The following is a 17,480-nucleotide window of genomic DNA, read 5'->3' on the forward strand; positions in this document are numbered from 1 at the left end:
GGCAGGCAGGTTCTTTACCACCAGCACCTAAACAAAGGCACTTCATTAGAAGGAAGGTCCCCAGAGGGGAGCCTGCAGGGCTGGTGTCCGGCAGGGACTTCTGGGGATAGCTCCTGGGTGCTCCAATGACTTGCCCTCGGGCGGCCTGCTGGGCAAGGAGACCCAGCACGTGGACTGCCCAGAGTCCCCCAAGATGCACCGGGGCCCCTCGCAGGGCAGATTCGGGCCCCTGCCCCTCCTCTCCTGTCCTGAACGAGGCACCGCGTCTGTGGCCACGGGGACGAAAGAGGCCCCTCACCAGGCCCTCCCGCCTCGACACAGGCTGCGTGGGGGCGCCCAGCCTGGCTCCATCCCTGGCGCCGACCCACTGAGCGAGCTCTCAAACAGCTCCCGTCACCCTCTGGACCTGGCTTTCCTCTCGGGGGCCAGCCTGTGGGCTCCTCCGAGAATCCCTCGGGGACCGCAGGGCCCCCTGACATTGCTCGTTCTGAGGATCGGATCCTGGGTCCCTCTGGCCCCCATAGACCCAGGGCCACTTTGCTCCCAGACTGACTCTTCCTGCCCATCTCTTCTGAGAGACCTGAGTGGGTCCCAGGACCCAGACAGAGTGGGGCGTGCTGAGGGTCTGCTCCCAAAGGAACATGAACCACAGCCCTCAGGACGCCTGGTCAGTCAGATGGTGGACGGGGTGGGTGAAACCGAGGGTGGAGGTCTCTGGGATCCTCGCCGCTTTCTGTAAGAAAATCACCTGGAATATTTTTTAGACGCTGATCGAAGGTGCTATTTCAAAGACAGCATGTCACACTGGACTTTTTTTTTCTGATCAAACACGCATTGTTGAAAATGTCCTAGGGGAAGGCCTGATTTCTGCTCCTCCCGCCCTCCACTTTGGGGGGCCCGAGCTGTCTCTATTCAGGGCGCCTGGATCTGGCCCCTCAAGTTGAGTGATGGGAGAACTTGACAGGGGGCTGCTTCTGAGGTGGGGGCAGGCTGAGGTGACTCAGCGCGGTCTCCGGGGGCTCCCGGGACCACCAACGGTTGGGGGGCTGTTGCCACCCCTCTGCCTCCAGGGCCAAGCAGAGCAGAGGCAGAGCCCAGGAAGGGAGCTGGGGAGGGAGAGGGCACCTGGGGGCTCCATGACCTCGGGCCAACCCAAGGCTTAGCCTCAGTTTCCACATCTGCACAGTGGGGGCAACCACGTGATTTGAGGGTGGGGTGATGTCGGACAGACGGCAAAGGCGGCCTGCCTGCCTGCCTGCCCCCTCCCCCCCCCCCCCCAGAGGCCACTCCACAGGCTGCTGAGGCTCCCGCAGTTCTGGGGGCAGAGGGAGCTGGGCTTCCCATGACTTCATCGTCAGAGGTCCTTCCTCTGCAGGAAGAGACGCGAGTGGCCACGGCTTGGCTGCATCAGGCCACTGGGAAGCCAGGGCCAAGGCCATGACCTGAGGGCCCAGGAATGAGGCTTGGATTTCTGCCAGGCCTCAAGGCGCAGGGCCAGGGGACCACCCCCGGATGCTGCCTGGCCCCTGCCCGCGGCCACTCCAGCGCCTCGGCCCCCCCTTCTGCACCCACAGGATGCTGCTGCCGGGGAGGGGCACGCGGGGCCCCCAGAGCCCCGTGGCGGGGGGTCCTTGGCCTGTGCGACACTTTGCTGAGCTCTCCTCCCCTCTGTGGGGGCTCTTGTGGAGCTGTGATCCCCCCAGAAGCACGCAGGGAGCCCCACCTGGAGGCCCCAGCCCTCTGCACGCTCCCGCCCTGGGGCTGGGCCGTGTCATCACCTCCAGAGAGTGTACAGAGGCCACTCAGCAGTGGAACAGATTCGATTTGGGTCCTCTGGCGGGCCTGTGACATCATGAGGATTGCTCACTGCTTGGGAAAATAACTGTTTTTCACATGGCAACAGCTCCGGTCCTCACTGCTGGCCGCACGCGGGCCAAGGCTCCCGACCATGAGCTGGAAACCATATCACAAGAATACCCGAACGATCACATGACCCAGACCTGGTCCCTCCGTCCCCTCCATGTCCCGGGTGTCACCAAAGGTGACAGAGCCTGAGGCTCACCTTCCCAGGGCGTAGGATGGGACTAACAGCAGACGTGGTCCCGGGAGCAGCCGGCCTCAGCTGAACAGAACACAGGCCAGCAATCCAGAAGCGGAGTCCCCAGGCAGCAGGCCCCCCTCTGGGGGTGACCATTACCATCCACTTTACCCCTAATGAGTGGGATCCCAGACGAGGGCTTGGGGCTGACAGTTGTCCTTGTGTCCATTGTACAGAGCAGCAAACTGAGGCTCTGAGGGATGCATGTCTAAAGGCCCTGAGATGGGCCTCCTCCAAAGCCACAGGGGGCTGTGAGGACCAGCTTTGCCGAGCAGACTGGCGGCTGGGTCTGGCCGGGGCTCTGACTGTGCTCAGTCAAGGCCTCCACGGCCCGGGGCCTCTGTCTTCAGGCAGCTCTGAGGGCCCCCTTCCCCCGACAACATGATATGGTGACGGGGAAGGCAGGCTGGCCGGCCTCACCGCTCCACGCAGCACCCTCTGGGGCTGCATCTCACCCACAGCAGGCCCTGAGGACACACGTGCATTCACCCCAACTCTCAGGCAAGGAGGCTGAGGCTCCCAGAAGCTCCTGGACAGGCTGGCCACCTTCAGGCAAGGGGCAGGGCCCAGGAGGAGCCCCTTTCTCACCACACTGGGTGGCTGCTCTCTGGCTTTGCTCCCCCCACCACCCCTGCCATCACCCAGGGAAGGGAGAGCTCTGTGATGAGCCCCTGGTTCAAGAGAAGCAGCTGCACGCATTTCCCCGGGGCTTCACTCACAGCCAGATCCCTGCAGGAACTCCTAAGGGGGGCCCATCTCAGGGAAAAGACAAAGCTGTAGTTTCAGTACCCTTCCAGCTCATCATCAGAAACAGGAAGGAGCTGGATGCAAAACATGTGGCTGTGAAGATGTGACCATGCCCAGGGGCACGGGGGCCCAGCGTGGCCCCAAGCCCAGGCTGTGCGTGCCTGGTGAGCCCCGGCCGCACGGGCTGACCAGCTGGGCCATGGGAAGTGAATGCGATGCTGAGTAAGGAAAAGCGTGTTCAGAATCATGAAGGTACCACTCAGCTGCACAAGCTGAGGACAGCCGCCCCTCTCTGCCAGCAGACTGCGGGTTTCAGCAACGAAAACACCCCACACTCGGCATCTCACGGTCTCAAGGTCTTCCCCCCAAAATGAAACAGAACAAAAATGTTAATACTTAATGCTGAAGCACACATCCAGCACACACACACACATGTCATTACAACGTTCCAATGCCTGGCCTGCTGATAGATGTGCCTGTGGGGCCAGAAACAAGAAGCCACCCAAGAAAGCCTGAATTCTCTGAGGGCCTTCCAGCAACACCATCTGCAAATATTAGAGCAAATGCCTTTGTTTGCAACAAAACTACTGAACGGTTGTCAGTGGAATAAGTTCATATATTTTATTGAATGCATATAATATAAATCAGTATTTCTCACATGTCCTCTTGCAAAGCTGCAATTTCTTTTTTTTAATAAATTATTTCTTTTAATTGGAGGCTAATTACTTTACAATATTGCAGTGGTTTTTGCCATACATTGACATGAATCAGCCATAGGTGTACATGTGTCCCCATCCTGAACCCCCCTCCCACGCCCCTCCCCATCCCATCCCTCAGGGCTGTCCCAGTGCACCGACCCTGAGCGCCCTGTCTCATGCATTGAACCTGGACTGGCGATCTATTTCACATATGGTAATATACATGTTTCAATGCTATTCTCTCAAATCATCCCACCGTTGCCTTCTCTCACAGAGTCCAGGAAGTCTGTTCTTTACATCTGTGTCTCTTTTGCTGTCTTGCATATAGGGTCATCGTTACCATCTTTCTAAATTCCATATATATGCATTAGTATACTGTATTGGTGTTTTTCTTTCTGACTTACTTCACTCTGTATAACAGGCTCCAGTTTCATCCACCTCATTAGAACTGATTCAAATGCATTCTTTTTAATAGCTGAGTAATACTCCATTGTGTATATGTACCACAGAAAAGCTGCAATTTCTATAGGAATCTCTATTTTTTTATTCCATTGATACCTTTCCCCCCCCAAACATGTATAAAGACGGAATACCTGTGCAGTTCTAATTTGCCTGTAAGTCTCATAGAATGAGTCTATGGGACACATAGACTCCTGGGTGGGAGGAACACATTCTCAGGGTGGGAAGAGCATTTTTTTCTTTAAGAAATCTAAAACTACCATCACCCCCACCATCCTACAGGAAAAGAGGCAGAATCAAAAGGAACACTTAACATCAAATTTCAGGCTTTTCCTAAACTGTAGTGTTTCCTGTCCCCTGGGAACAGTCCGAGGGTGGTGGAGACCGAAGGTGGTGCAGTGGGGCAGCAAGGATGACCCACGGCTCCTCCCCCAGGCCCCGACCGCCACTCTCTGAAACAGCACGGGGTGGGGGGGCTCCCCTCATCTCAGAAGAGGTAGAAGTCATCCTGGTGAGGGCAGCAGGGCCTGGTAAGGTGCCCTCAGAAGTGCCTTTCTCTTGAGCCCCCTAAATAAGATGCAGTTTACGCTCCAGGTGCAGGCATCTCAGGGAGGCATAGGAGAGCCTGAGCCTGAAGTGCCAGCCTGGGGAGGGGAGTGAGAGGTGGGGGAGTGAGAGGTGGGGGGGTGAGAGGTGGGGAGTGAGAGGTGAGGAGTGAGAGGTGGGGGGGTGAGAGGTGGGGGAGTGTGTGGTGGGGGGGTGAGTGGTGGGGAGTGAGAGGTGAGGGGAGTGAGAGGTGGGGGAGTGAGAGGTGGGGAGTGAGAGGTGGGGGGAGTGAGAGGTGGGGGGAGTGAGAGGTGGGGAGTGAGAGGTGGGGGGGAGTGAGAGGTGGGGAGTGAGAGGTGGGGGGAGAGAGGTGGGGGGAGTGAGAGTGGGGGGGTGAGAGGTGGGGGGGTGAGAGGTGAGGGGAGTGAGAGGTGGGGGGGTGAGAGGTGGGGGAGTGAGAGGTGGGGGAGTGAGAGGTGGGGGGTGAGAGGTGGGGGGGTGAGAGGTGGGGAGGTGAGAGGTGGGGAGTGAGAGGTGGGGGGAGTGAGAGGTGGGGGGAGTGAGAGGTGGGGGGGGTGAGAGGTGGGGGGAGTGAGAGGTGGGGGGTGAGAGGTGGGGGAGTGAGAGGTGGGGGGGTGAGAGGTGGGGGGGTGAGAGGTGGGGGGAGTGAGAGGTGGGGGGGGTGAGAGGTGGGGGCGTGAGAGGTGGGGGAGTGAGAGGTGGGGGGGTGAGAGGTGAGGGGAGTGAGAGGTGGGGGGGTGAGAGGTGGGGAGTGAGAGGTGGGGGGAGAGGTGGGGGGGTGTAGAGGTGGGGGGGGTGTAAGGTGGGGGGAGTGAGAGGTGGGGGAGTGAGAGGTGGGGGGAGTGAGAGGTGGGGGGAGTGAGAGGTTGGGGGGGTGAGAGGTGGGGGAGTGAAGGTGGGGGGTGAGAGGTGGGGGGGGTGAGAGGTGGGGGGGAGTGAGAGGTGGGGGGCGTGTGAGGGGGGGGAGTGAGAGGTGGGGGGGGTGAGGAGGTGGGGGGGTGAGAGGTGGGGGGAGTGTGATAGGTGGGGGGAGTGAGAGGTGGGGGGGTGAGTGGTGGGGGGTGAGTGGGGTGGGGGCGTGTGTGGGTGGGGGGTGGGTGTGGTGGGGGGTGTGTGGTGGGTGGGTGTGTGGTGGGGTGGGTGGGGGGGGGGGGGGGGGGGGGGGGGGGGGGGGGGGGGGGGGGGGGGGGGGGGGGGGGGGGGGGGGGGGGGGGGGGGGGGGGGGGGGGGGGGGGGGGGGGGGGGGGGGGGGGGGGGGGGGGGGGGGGGGGGGGGGTGGGGGGGGGGGGGGGGGGGGGGGGGGGGGGGGGGGGGGGGGGGGGGGGGGGGGGGGGGGGGGGGGGGGGGGGGGGGGGGGGGGGGGGGGGGGGGGGGGGGGGGGGGGGGGGGGGGGGGGGGGGGGGGGGGGGGGGGGGGGGGGGGGGGGGGGGGGGGGGGGGGGGGAGGGGGGGGGGGGGGGGGGGGGGGGGGGGGGGGGGGGGGGGGGGGGGGGGGGGGGGGGGGGGGGGGGGGGGGGGGGGGGGGGGGGGGGGGGGGGGGGGGGGGGGGGGGGGGGGGGGGGGGGGGGGGGGGGGGGGGGGGGGGGGGGGGGGGGGGGGGGGGGGGGGGGGGGGGGGGGGGGGGGGGGGGGGGGGGGGGGGGGGGGGGGGGGGGGGGGGGGGGGGGGGGAGGGGGGAGTGAGGGGTGGGGGGAGTGTGAGGTGGGGGGTGAGAGGTGGGGGGTGAGAGGTGGGGGAGTGAGAGGTGGGGGGAGTGAGAGGTGGGGGGGGTGAGAGGTGGGGGGGTGAGAGGTGGGGGGGTGAGAGGTGGGGGGAGTGAGAGGTGGGGGGGTGAGAGGTGGGGGAGTGAGAGGTGGGGGAGTGAGAGGTGGGGGGGTGAGAGGTGGGGGAGTGAGAGGTGGGGGGGTGAGAGGTGGGGGAGTGAGAGGTGGGGGGGTGAGAGGTAGGGGAGAGAGAGGTGGGGGAGAGAGAGGTGGGGGAGTGAGAGGAGGGGGGAGTGAGAGGTGGGGGGGTGAGAGGTGGGGGGGTGAGAGGTGGGGGAGTGAGAAGTAGGGGGGTGAGAGGTGGGGGAGTGAGAGGAGGGGGGAGTGAGAGGTGGGGGGAGTGAGAGGGGGGGGGGTGAGAGGTGGGGGGGTGAGAGGTCGGGGAGAGAGAGGTGGGGGAGAGAGAGGGGGGGGGGTGAGAGGTGGGGGGTGAGAGGTGGGGGGGTGAGAGGTGGGGGGGTGATAGGTGGGGAGTGAGAGGTCGGGGGTGAGAGGTGGGGGGGTGAGAGGTGGGGGAGTGAGAGGTGGGGGGGTGAGAGGTGGGGGGAGTGAGAGGTGGGGGGTGAGAGGTGAGGGGAGGTGAGAGGTGGGGGGAGTGAGAGGTGGGGGATGAGAGGTGGGGGGAGTAGGAGGTGGGGGGGGGAGCGAAAGGTGGGGGTAGTGGGGTGGGGGTGGGTGGGGGGGTGGGGAGGGAGGGAGGCGGGTCACAGAACAAACAGCCCAGGGAGCTGCGAGGGGCTGCCTGTCTTCAGGGAGGAGACTGGAACTCAGGCAGGCCAGTCAGGTCCCCCAGTGGGCTGCCCTGATCTCGGGGGTCTGCAGGTATCTGGTCCCCAGTCCCCGGTCGGATCTGCCCCCGACCCCCCGCGAGTTCGAGGCAGGGCTCCTCTCAGTCCTCTCAGTCTAGGCCTCAGGGCGCCCGCTCCCAGGCAGTAGATGTCTTCCGCGTCCCCAGCCCCGTGCCCTCGAGGCCCCCGCAGGTGCGCCTGGCGGGGAGGAACAGAGCGTCTCAGCTCACGGGGTGCCCAGGCCGTAGGAAGCAGGGAGGGGTCGCCGCCTGGGAAAGGGGCGCCAAAGAGGGGCTCTGACAGTCTTTGGGCTCAGATGTGATCCATCTAGTAAGACCCAGCCCAGCGCGCGCTCAGGGAGAGGCGTCTCGGGGTCCCCGCAGGAGGCGCGCGGGACAGAGAGGAGAGACGGGATATCCCGTGGCCGGGAGAAGGGTGCCCGGGTGCCCGCGAAGCGGAGGCTGGACAGGGCGCAGCGGGACCGCAGCGGAGAGGAAACGCGCCCGACAGGAGGGGGCGCTCCGGCCACCGCCAGCCGCGGCTCCCCGAGCCCCTGCCTCCCCCGCGCGGCCCTCCTCGCAGCCCCTTGCTGACCCCGCGCCCCCCGACCCCGACTCGCGCCCCGCCCGCACCCCCCGGGCGCCCACGCCCCTCCCCTCACCCCCCCTCCGTGGGGCGGCCCGCCTCCCCGCACCGCCCCCCCGACGGCGGCCGCGCGCGCAGGAGCCGGGAGGCGGCGCTGGGCGGGGAGGCGCTCCCCGGGCTAGGCGGGGGATTCAAGCGCGTTATAAGGCGCGGAGCTCGGGGCCGAGTCCAGAAGCTGCGATCGCAGGCCAGAGGCATCCGCCGCCCGCATGGCCCCCGCCCGCTGCCCCGCGCGGGCCTTGCTGCTCGCCTACGCCAGCCTGCTGGCCGCCGCCGTGGGCCTGGGCTCCCCGGAGCCCGGCGCGCCCTCGGGGAGCCGCGCCCGCGACGAGCCGCCGCCCGGGAACGAACTGCCCGCGGGGCCGGCAGCCCGCCCGCCGGTAAGACGCCGCCCGGCCCGCCCGGGCCCCGGAGACCTCGGGCCTCAGCCTCCCCGCCCGCAGCGCGCGCCCCTGGCTCCCCCGGCGCCCCAAGGGCGCCATGCTCTTGCTTCCGCGGCGGCGGGAGCGCGGCGTCGCGAGCCCGCGGGGACCGGGGCTGGCCTGGTTGTCCTCTTCTCTCTACAGGGCAGGGGAAAACGCTTAGCTCGCGGGCTTGGCACCGGAGGTCTGGGCGCTGGTCCCCTGCCCAGCCCGGCGCCTTAAGGGCCAGCCCTGACCTTGGCTTTTGGGGTTGTCATAAAAAGCAAAGTTCTACTGGACTGGGGGGAAATGCCTGTTCTCTGGGTACTTTCAGGTTGGGAAGCTGGTGAAGTGTAAATAACTCCATCCTCCTGAAGTTGGGAAAAGGGTATCTGTAAAAGTGTGAGCAAGTCCCTGACCCCCCCACCCCTCCCCACCCCACGCCTGCCCCCTGTCTCCTTGGTGCCTTCTCTGAAAATAAACAGCTGTCTTCCTGTCAACTGGGGAGGGAGGGAGAAAGTGTGTCTGGACGGTGTGCCGGGCTCCAGTGTGTGATTTCTGGCCAACGCTTAGCTCTGCCCTGCTCCTTCCTTTCCGGCTGCAGAAGCCAGGCGGTCAGGTTCGGGGAGACCAGGGGGTTCGTTCGGGCCTTCAGAACTGCCCTCAGTGTGGGCGGGGCCTCAGACAGGGAGGGGAGGGCTCGGGGGAGGGTGCTTGGAGTTTCTATTCTCCGAAGATGCTGTGGGTGGTGCCCGGAGGCTCAGGCCGCACCTCTGCTCTCAGCATCACTTTGGGAACCACGACACCCCCACTCGGGGATGCCCCCACTGAAGACAGGTGACAGTGGTAGCCAGCCCTGATCACCCCCCGGGAGGGGCCTCCCCAGAGCCCTTGTTCCCATCGCCCCCTGCCATTTCCCATGGACTGAAGACAAAGCCTACCCTGACAGCCCACCTCAGCCCCCGGGAGCGCCAGGGGGCAGGGTTTCCAGAGGCTGGCCTGTGGCGGTCAGGAAACAGAGGGGCTTCAGGTGCTCCCGGGGGTGGGGGCAGGGGGGTTCTGGCCTTGGAGGCAGGGCTCCCTTCTTAGAGCCACTGGAGGCTGGAGGCCTCCATCAGCCAGGGCAGTAGCCTGATGCCCACCCACACTGCCACAGCCTGTCTCCCAGGCCCCCAGACCGACGTGGCTCCACCTGTTTCTGCCAAACTGGGGTCTGAGTCCCTCCACAGGCTCCTGGGCCAGTGGGAGGGCTGGCCCAGCACACAATCCACCCTGGACAGAGTCCTCCTCCCGCGTGTCCCCCCGAGGGTGGCGTGGGACGGTGAACTGGGGTCACGGGTCCTCATGGAGAGGAACCACGCGGGGAGGCCTCGCAGGGCCAGGCACCCAGGGAGGTGTGGGGATGCCCTGGGCACTCTGAGGCCTCTCCCTCCAACCCACATCCCTCTGTCACAGAAGCCCCGTCCCCATCACACAACACCAGCTCCTGAGGGAAGGCCGTGGACCCCTGCAGTGGCCACGAGACCCCTGAGTCTGCCCAGCTCCAAGATCCCAGGGTCCTTCCACCAGCCGCCCGAGTCAGTGCCCATGACCTCATCCAAGCCCTCTTGAGCCAGTTTCCTTCCCAGCTGGCAGCCTTGCCCGGAGCCCAGGCTGTCCAGGGCCTGCCGCCCACAGGGCCGGATGCCTCTCCCTAGAAGTTACCTCCTGGAGCTCCACCATGTCAGGATTGGTCAGAATGCAGCCTGGCGGGGGAGGGGGGGAGGGTGGACATTTCTGGACCCCTCACTGTCCCAGCTCGAGGCTCGTGTATCAGAAGCCCTAAGGACAGGCAGGGGCCTTGCGTCACCATATCTCAGTGCTGGACACCCCACCCGTGGTGCCGGAAACAGCCCCGAAACGCAGGCCTTGCAGCCCTAAGGGCGGAAACTGGCCTCCCGAGAACTCCAGACCCCGGGGATTGGTTGGGTGCCTGCTGGCCGTGGGCAGCCCTGCCTGAGCCCCTGGGGGGGCCGGTGGTCTGGTGCTCAGGGAGGGGCACGCAGCAGCAGCTCCCCTGGAGGGAGGCTGGGAGGGGCCCAGCAGTGCCAGCTTCCACCTGCCCTGAAGCTCTGCACCCCACCTTCCTCTGCCCACTCCTAGGGTCTTCCCCTGCAGGGTCCAGGCTGAGGAGTGGCTATTCCCGGGAGTTGTCCTCCGCGGCCAGGAGGAAGGGGCCGGGGGCTGGGGCTATGCTGTCTTGGGGGCAGTACTGTTGACAGAGACGGGGACCCAGGGGGCCAGAGGAGGCCAGTCCTGTGACCCCTTGCAAAGCGTTCAGGCTGCTTGGCCGGCAGCCCTGCCTGGGAGGCGAAACAACCTGCTGGCGGCTGTGTTCCAGGAGACCCCCGTGGAGCGAGCGCACGGTCTCATCGACCCCCGAGACACCTGGATGCTCTTCGTCAGGCAGAGTGACAAGGGCGTCAACAGCAAGAGGGGGAGCAGGGGCAAGGCCAAGAAGCTGAAGGTGAGCACTGGAGCCCAGCCAGTGTGTGTGTGTGCGCGCGTGTGTGTGTGTGTGTGTGAACTTCCACCCACAGGCTTTTCTTTAACCCCCCGGTCCACCACCATCACCCCACATCCTCACTCACTGCCCCCCTGGTCCCACCCTGAGCATTTCCAACAAGCACAGACCCTCAGCCTCAGGCCAGAGAGCACAGAAGTGTCAAGTCAGGGGCCCATGTGACCCTGAGTTCGGGGTGCCTGTTCTGGCCATTTACCTGCACCCCTAGAATGCCAGGCAGCCTCCCAGGCTCCCCACTTTCTCTTCCCTTTCTGTATCCTGGCCTGGGAGGCCTGGGCGGGGCTGCAGGGCAGTCAGGGACCGGGCAGGAGGGACCTGCAGGTGGGCCGGAGTGACACAGTCTGGGGGCCACCGGGGGCCTGGGCAGCCACTGGTGCCCACCCTCCTTCAGCCTGGGCGGGGCCTGGTCCCTGCTTCTGATGGCTGACCCTTGCCTTGGGCCCCAGTGAGGGCTGCATCGCTCTGGGCAGCGCTGTGCCACCCTGCTGAGTCCTGGTCTCCCTGCTGCTCCCCAGGAGGCCACCAGGGCCTGACCCGTCACCCCCAAGCTGAGCTGGGGGGTCCCCAGGCTCCTCCAGCAGGGTCCCAGCCCAGTCCAGTGAGGGCTCCTTGAGGGCCCCCCCCCCCCCCCCCCCCCCCGCCCGGGGGTGGCTTGCTGACTGGGGCGGTGACAGACTCAAAGGCAGCCTGGAGCGCCCCCTGCGCCCCTCTCCCTCCCTCAGCCCCAGGGATGGGCTGCGGCCTCCTTCGTCCCAGCCTGGCCCCCAGTGCCCCACCAACCCCAGCCCTATGCCTGCAGCTTTCACTGCCTCCTCAGGGGAACTGGAGGCCAACCTCCCCCTCAGGGGTCAGAGCAGGAGTCTCCCTGTTCCCCGTAACCAGCCTTGGTGGCAAGAGTTCACTGAGAGGGTGCCCACGGGCTCCCCCCACCCACCCCGCCTGTTCAGAAGTCCTCACTGTCAGCCTTCTCTTTCAGCTTGGTCTGCCAGGACCCCCGGGGCCTCCCGGCCCCCAGGGCCCCCCAGGCCCCATCACCCCACCTGAGGTCCTACTGAAGGAGTTCCAGCTGCTGCTGAAAGGTAGGGGGTGGGTACCACACAGATACACACCCCACAGGGGAGAGCGGGGGCAGGGAGCCGAGATACCCCAGACCTTGGTCTTGTCGACCTGTATCTGGGAGGCCACGGCTCTGGTGCTGGCCCAGGTCAGGGCTGTGTGTGGGTCGGGGGCTGGTGGGGGTAGGGGAGGAGTGGGTGAGGGGGCGGCTTCACAGAGGAGGATGGACTTGGCCTCTGTGTTCACTAGGCGCCTGGGGACCAGCCTCCATGCCCCACCTGGGAGGCCGCTGAGCCTGCAAAAGCTGAGAGATGCAAGCCCGCGTTGCCCAAGTGGGGACTGTTAGGGAGGAGTCAGAGCTCCTTAAGCTTGCAGAGTGCTCCACTGAGCCCTGCAAGGAGACCAGGGAGACCTCAGGCCTCTTTCTTCCCCTCACCTGCGCCCCGCCTCTTCCCCTGACACATGGCTGCTGCAGAGCCCAAGGGGCGGGCCCCCGGAGGCTGCCCACCCGACGGGGCCGGGAGGACCGTCCCGGGAGCACGGGGAGGAGCATGTTGGGGCTGAGGCCACAGAGGGCGAGAGCACCCAGGGCGGTGTCCCTGCACTGAGGCCAGCTGCTGGGTGAGGGCTCTGGGTGCCGACTAGAGTTCATTTCACCGTGAAGAGCTGTTGAGTCTTTCCCCACTTCTATTTAATGTACTGGGGCTTCCTTGGTGGCTCAGACGGTAAAGAATCTGTCTGCAATGCAGGAGACCCGGGTTCGATCCCTGGGTCAGGAAGATCCCCTGGAGGAGGGCATGGCAACCCACTCCAGTATTCTTGCCTGGAGAATCCCATGGACAGAGGAGCCTGGTGGGCTACAGTCCATGGGGTCGCAAAGAGTCAGACACGACTGAGCGACTAGCAGCTACACTTCATTTAAATAGACCAGCTTCAGCGGCTGAAGAACCTCCACATTCTCTGCAATAATAATTTCTTTACACTCAGCTTCTTTCCCCAAATGACGGGTCTGGCTTATCCTGCTGCACTTCCTGATTCAATAAAAACGTAAACAGAGCAAAAGCAGCAGCAGCCCCAGGGTGAGAAGCGGTAGGATAAACAGGTGAGGCAGGAGGACAGGGGTCCTGGGCGCACCAGCCCTGAGCTTCCCGGTAGCCAAAGCATGAAAGGAAACGGGGGTAGCCGCGGGATCGGGAAGCCGGTTCAGAAGACTCTGCAGGCCAGAGCGGGTCCTGAGCGCGGGCGCCCGGCGCGCGGTTCCAGGGGTCATCGGTCACGGTGCCTGCGCTCTCGGCGGCGCCCGGGTTTGGGGCAGGGGTCCGGGCGGGACACGGCAGGGCGGGCCGCGGCGTGGGATGGGGGTCCCGGGGCGACCACTGCCCGCTCTGTGCCAGGCGCGGTGCGCACGCGGGAGTGCGCAGAGTCCGAGCCCGGCCCGCGCGTTCCCTCCGCGGTGCCGGCCGCGCGCCCGGAGGATGACGAGGAGGCGGCGGCGGGGAGCGCGGGCGTGCTGGCGCTGCTGGCTGCGCCCGTGGCCCCCGACCCGCGGGCGCCGCGCGTCGAAGCCGCCTTCCACTGCCGCCTGCGCCGGGACGCGTCGGTGGAGCGGCGCGCGCTGCACGAACTCGGCCTCTACTACGTGGTGAGTCCGGGCCGGGGCGGGGCGGGGCGGGCGCGGCGCGGCGGGCCCGGGGTGACTGTCTGTGCGCCCGCAGCCCGACGCCGACGGCGCCTTCCGCCGCGGCCCAGGCCTGAACCTGACCAGCGGCCAGTACACGGCGCCCGTCGCCGGCTTCTACGCGCTCGCCGCCACGCTGCACGTGGGTGAGGCCCGGCCCGGGGCTGGGGGCGGGGTGGGGGTCGCCCCGCCGCGCTCGGGCCCCGCCGCCCGGTGATCACCACCCCCGCGCCGCCTCCGCAGCGCTAGCCGAGCCGCCGAGGCGAGGGCCGCCGCGCCCCCGGGATCGCCTGCGTCTGCTCATCTGCCTGGAGTCCCGGTGCCAGCACCATGCGTAAGTGGGCGCCCGCCTCTTCCCTCGGGGCTTCCCCCGCCTGCTGGCAAGGTTCCTCCAGCCTCCTGGCGCCCGCCCGCTTCTCCAAACCGACCCTCCGCAGCCCGCACCCACGCCCCGCTCTCTCCACCACCCCCGATCACGCCTGCACCCAAAAGGGACTGACTATACCACCTGGCGACCGAGATGCCAGCATCGTCCTCAGAGGCCTTCCCCGCCGGGTCTGTGCCTCTCCGCTGGCACTCTCCCGCCGCATCCATCCTCAGGTTGATGTCGGTTCAGAAGGGCTGGGCTGCTCCTTCTGTACCCCAGCGCCCAGACAGACCAGGCTGGTGTGCCACAGTAGTGGCAGAAGGTGTGCCATGAGTGAAGTTCACATCTCGGTCTGGTTTGGAAAGCTGCGCTCCGATTGGCCTGAACCCAGACTCCCTGCCGCCGTCTGGCCGCCCGGAGCCAAGTCTCATCAGAGACTGTCCCATCAGAGCCTGGACTTGCGGCCCTGGCAGCACACCCTCCGTCCTGTGCACGTCAGTCCTGTCCTCACTCCTGCTGGGGACCCAGTTCAGATACCACCTCCCCCAGAAGCCTGGCCAAGGCTGCTGCTTCCGTGGCGCCGGGCCGGGAGTTGGGTGATGGGGAGCACATCGCTGGTGGGGTTGGGGGGTCTGGGGCCGGAGTCTCAGGCACCCCCTCTATCTCCTTTGGCCGCAGCTCCCTGGAGGCCGTCATGGGGCTGGAGAGCAGCAGTGAGCTCTTTACCATCTCAGTCAATGGCGTTCTCTACCTGCAGGTGTGTGGGGCAGGCTCCGCCATGGGGGGACCACCGCTGGCAGGGAGGGGTGCTGGTGGGCTCGGGAGCTGTGTGTGCAGTGCCACCTGCCTCCAAGCCCTGACGAGGGTCAGGGCAGCACAGAGTGCTCATGCTAGTCCCAGCAAAGCCAAGCTGTGTTACTGGGTCTCCCTTCCCCACATCTGCCCTGCCCCCAACACCTGTCCTCTGCTCTGCCCCTTCATCTGTTTTCTGACCTCCCAAGCATTCCATGCTGGCCTCAACAGGCCCTTCCGAGAGAACTCGGTTGGGCAGGGGAGGACAGCGACAGAGGTCAGCTTTCCCCGGGAGGACAGCACGGCCCCCTGGCCCTCTGACTGTGGGAAGCAGACGCGGTTATCCCCACACAAAACCCCGAGTGACAGTCTAGAAAGACTGTGGGGATTTGGGGCAGGTGGTCAAGAAATGGATGAAAAGGTTTTCCTGGAAACAGAAGTCTAGTTGCAGATGTGTTGAATAACAGCTTACATGCAAATAGCCTTAAGTAGGCCAGGCCTGTTCTGAGCGCTTCAGATAAATTTCTCATCAACCCACAGTGATTTGAGGTGGGTAAGGGAACTATGGCACAGAAGGCTTAAGTAGCTCGCCCAGACTCGCCCAGCAACGCCAGGATTGGAGGCCAGGCTGTGGCTGTGTCTGCTGAGAGGTCTGGTCCCTGCATGATGACCTCAGGTGGCGTGGTGGGCCTGTGGTCCTGGGAAGGAATGCCTGGTTTCTGCATTTCTGGGAGCTCCCGCTTCACATCTGGGGACGTGACCCTGTGGTGCCTGGACCACATCTGGAGTAGCCAGGTCTGGCTACCGGCCTCACAATGGCTCTACCAGAGGGGTCAGTGGCCAGGCCTGTGGTGGGAGGGGCGCCCTCCCGCCGGAGTTTTGCAAAGAAAGCTTGACTCTGGCCCTGAGGGAGGTTTGCCCTCACATTCATAAACTACAGGGAGCCCCCAGCCAGCTCAGGAGGCTGATGGAGCTGGGGAGAAAGCGCGAGAACGGGGTCGGCGGTGCTGGGTTTGAGGGCGAGGCGTCTGGGCTGGCGGGGCTACAGCACCCAGGCTGACCGCGGTGCCTCCCCGCAGGCTGGGCAGTACGCCTCTGTCTTCCTGGACAACGCCAGCGGCTCCACCCTCACGGTGCGCGGCGGCTCCCACTTCAGCGCCGTCCTCCTTGGTGTGTGAGCGCCACACCGGAGTGTGAGCAACCCCAGGGGCACTGCTGGAGTGGCAGACACTGCAGGCAGGAGGGAGCCCGCCGGACTGCCCGCCCTGGCCACCACAGCTGAAGCCAGAGATGCCACTACAGGCAGCCCGCGGAGGCGACACGCACGCTGGCGGTCCTAGAACTCCGGATGATCCCGGGACGCCGTCTTTCCCAAGGAGGGATTTCAGCATGCCCAGGCGCGTGCGTTTTTGTCCCTCCCCGGCTGCAGACCTGGGCCCCTCCTGGCCGTCCCGGGCAGCTTGTCCAGGTGGCCTGAGTTCCATGGCTGAGGTCTGGCCACACCTTTCCTGGGGCTCTCGTGGGCTGCCCGCTGGGCGTGCCAACAAGACGGGGAGAGGCCGCCCAGCCTGCCTGGCGTCCACCTGCCCCTTCCCAGCCGTGCCTTTGGCTGCTGTGGACCTCAGGGCACTGCTTGGCCTGCAGGGGCCACAGAGCCCGAGCCTGTCCTTGCGGCCCCTGGGCACAGCAGCCTTGGGCACCAGGGATTGATAGGGGCTGATGGGGACAGTGAGTCCGGAACTATTCTCACGTGTGCGCTCGAGTCTACTCATGAGCTCGCCTGGCTTCCCCACCATCCCCTCCTTTGCAAACCCTCCCCTGGACGAGGTCGTCTTCCCTGTCCCCTTGAGGCCCTGGCGCGCTGCTCGGGCCCACCCACCAGAGAGAGCTGGAACATTTTTGCAGACTGGGGAGGGCCAGGCCTTGCGCCCTCATCTGGATGGGTGAAGCCACAGCCCCCGCAGGCTGGCAGCTCTGGGTGCCCAGTCAACACGGTCCAGCCCCGCTGGGTCCATCCAGCTCTGGGCTCTTCAGAGCGTCTTTCCCAGTCGGGTGGCACTGTGGCCCCAAGTTCAGATGGGCGTTGTGAGCATTGTGGGCAGGCTGGGGAACAAGTGCTCTGCCCTGAAGCAGCGGTGATGGGATTCGGGGCTGGGGGATGGCGGCTGTTCCTGTGAAGAGACAAGGGTGTCTGAGAGTTCCTGCCATTTCTTGACGTAGGGCCCCCCTGGCCTGCTGAAGAAGTTACCCCCACCCCCGTTCCTGCACAGAGAACAGGCCACAGGAATACTGGTGCTGCAGGAGCTCCTGGGGGCCAAGCTGGTCTGGCAAGGGTGCCTCCAGGCCTGGGAGAGGCAGGGGTGATGCCTGCAGTCACCCTGCTCCTTGACCTCCTAGCTGGCCCGGGGGTGAGCAGGTGCCCAGGAGCCCTCGGCTTCCAGCTCACAGTCTGACTCTTAATGGGAACCCCAGGCACTGCACACACAAACCGACCAGTCTGTGCCCTTCGGCGGGCACGCTGCCCTTCGGCGGGCTGGGCACAGTTCTCAGTAGGACGCGCCCCCACCCTACCAGGAAGGGCCAGCCGGCTGGCGTCCTGCCTGCCCACCCCCGCTTCTAGATAAGGGGTGGTATGGCCACACCCTCTTCTGGATTTCTCTTTACCCAGTGGGTACAGATACTTTAGAAAAGCTTTCACCCTGGGGAGACCCACGGTCCTTTTTCTCGATATAAGTGTGTTATACAGCAATTAATTGAAGTATTTATTGTGTAATGTCAGGTGAAATATATTTATGTATAAAAACTGCCTGTTTGAGAATTCTTTTATGTAGTTATACAAAGTTATGAAAGCGAAGGGCCG

The 17,480-nt window shown here is 65.3% G+C and overlaps 1 protein-coding gene across 1 annotated transcript; it reads left to right on the forward strand.

Moving 5' to 3' along the window:
• Positions 1-7,972: 7,972 nt before the first annotated feature.
• On the forward strand, positions 7,973-17,423 carry ERFE (erythroferrone). Its single transcript, XM_070463600.1, has 8 exons — positions 7,973-8,143; positions 10,545-10,670; positions 11,704-11,806; positions 13,178-13,425; positions 13,499-13,607; positions 13,705-13,795; positions 14,507-14,585; positions 15,700-17,423. Exons 1-8 carry the CDS (start codon positions 7,973-7,975, stop codon positions 15,796-15,798), a joined length of 1,026 nt encoding a protein of 341 aa, XP_070319701.1. The 3' UTR covers positions 15,799-17,423.
• Positions 17,424-17,480: the final 57 nt, after the last annotated feature.

The sequence above is a fragment of the Odocoileus virginianus genome, unplaced genomic scaffold (assembly GCF_023699985.2).
Source record: "Odocoileus virginianus isolate 20LAN1187 ecotype Illinois unplaced genomic scaffold, Ovbor_1.2 Unplaced_Contig_5, whole genome shotgun sequence".
NCBI lineage: Eukaryota > Metazoa > Chordata > Mammalia > Artiodactyla > Cervidae > Odocoileus > Odocoileus virginianus.

Bases quoted from the DNA above. Each gene is read 5' to 3' on its own strand.
- ERFE (XM_070463600.1), top strand. From the start codon at position 7,973: ATGGCCCCCGCCCGCTGCCCCGCGCGGGCCTTGCTGCTCGCCTACGCC. The intron at 8,144-10,544 runs GTAAGACGCCGC...GCTGTGTTCCAG, and splicing joins GGCCGGCAGCCCGCCCGCCG to GAGACCCCCGTGGAGCGAGC. The intron at 13,608-13,704 runs GTGAGGCCCGGC...CCGCCTCCGCAG, and splicing joins CGCCGCCACGCTGCACGTGG to CGCTAGCCGAGCCGCCGAGG.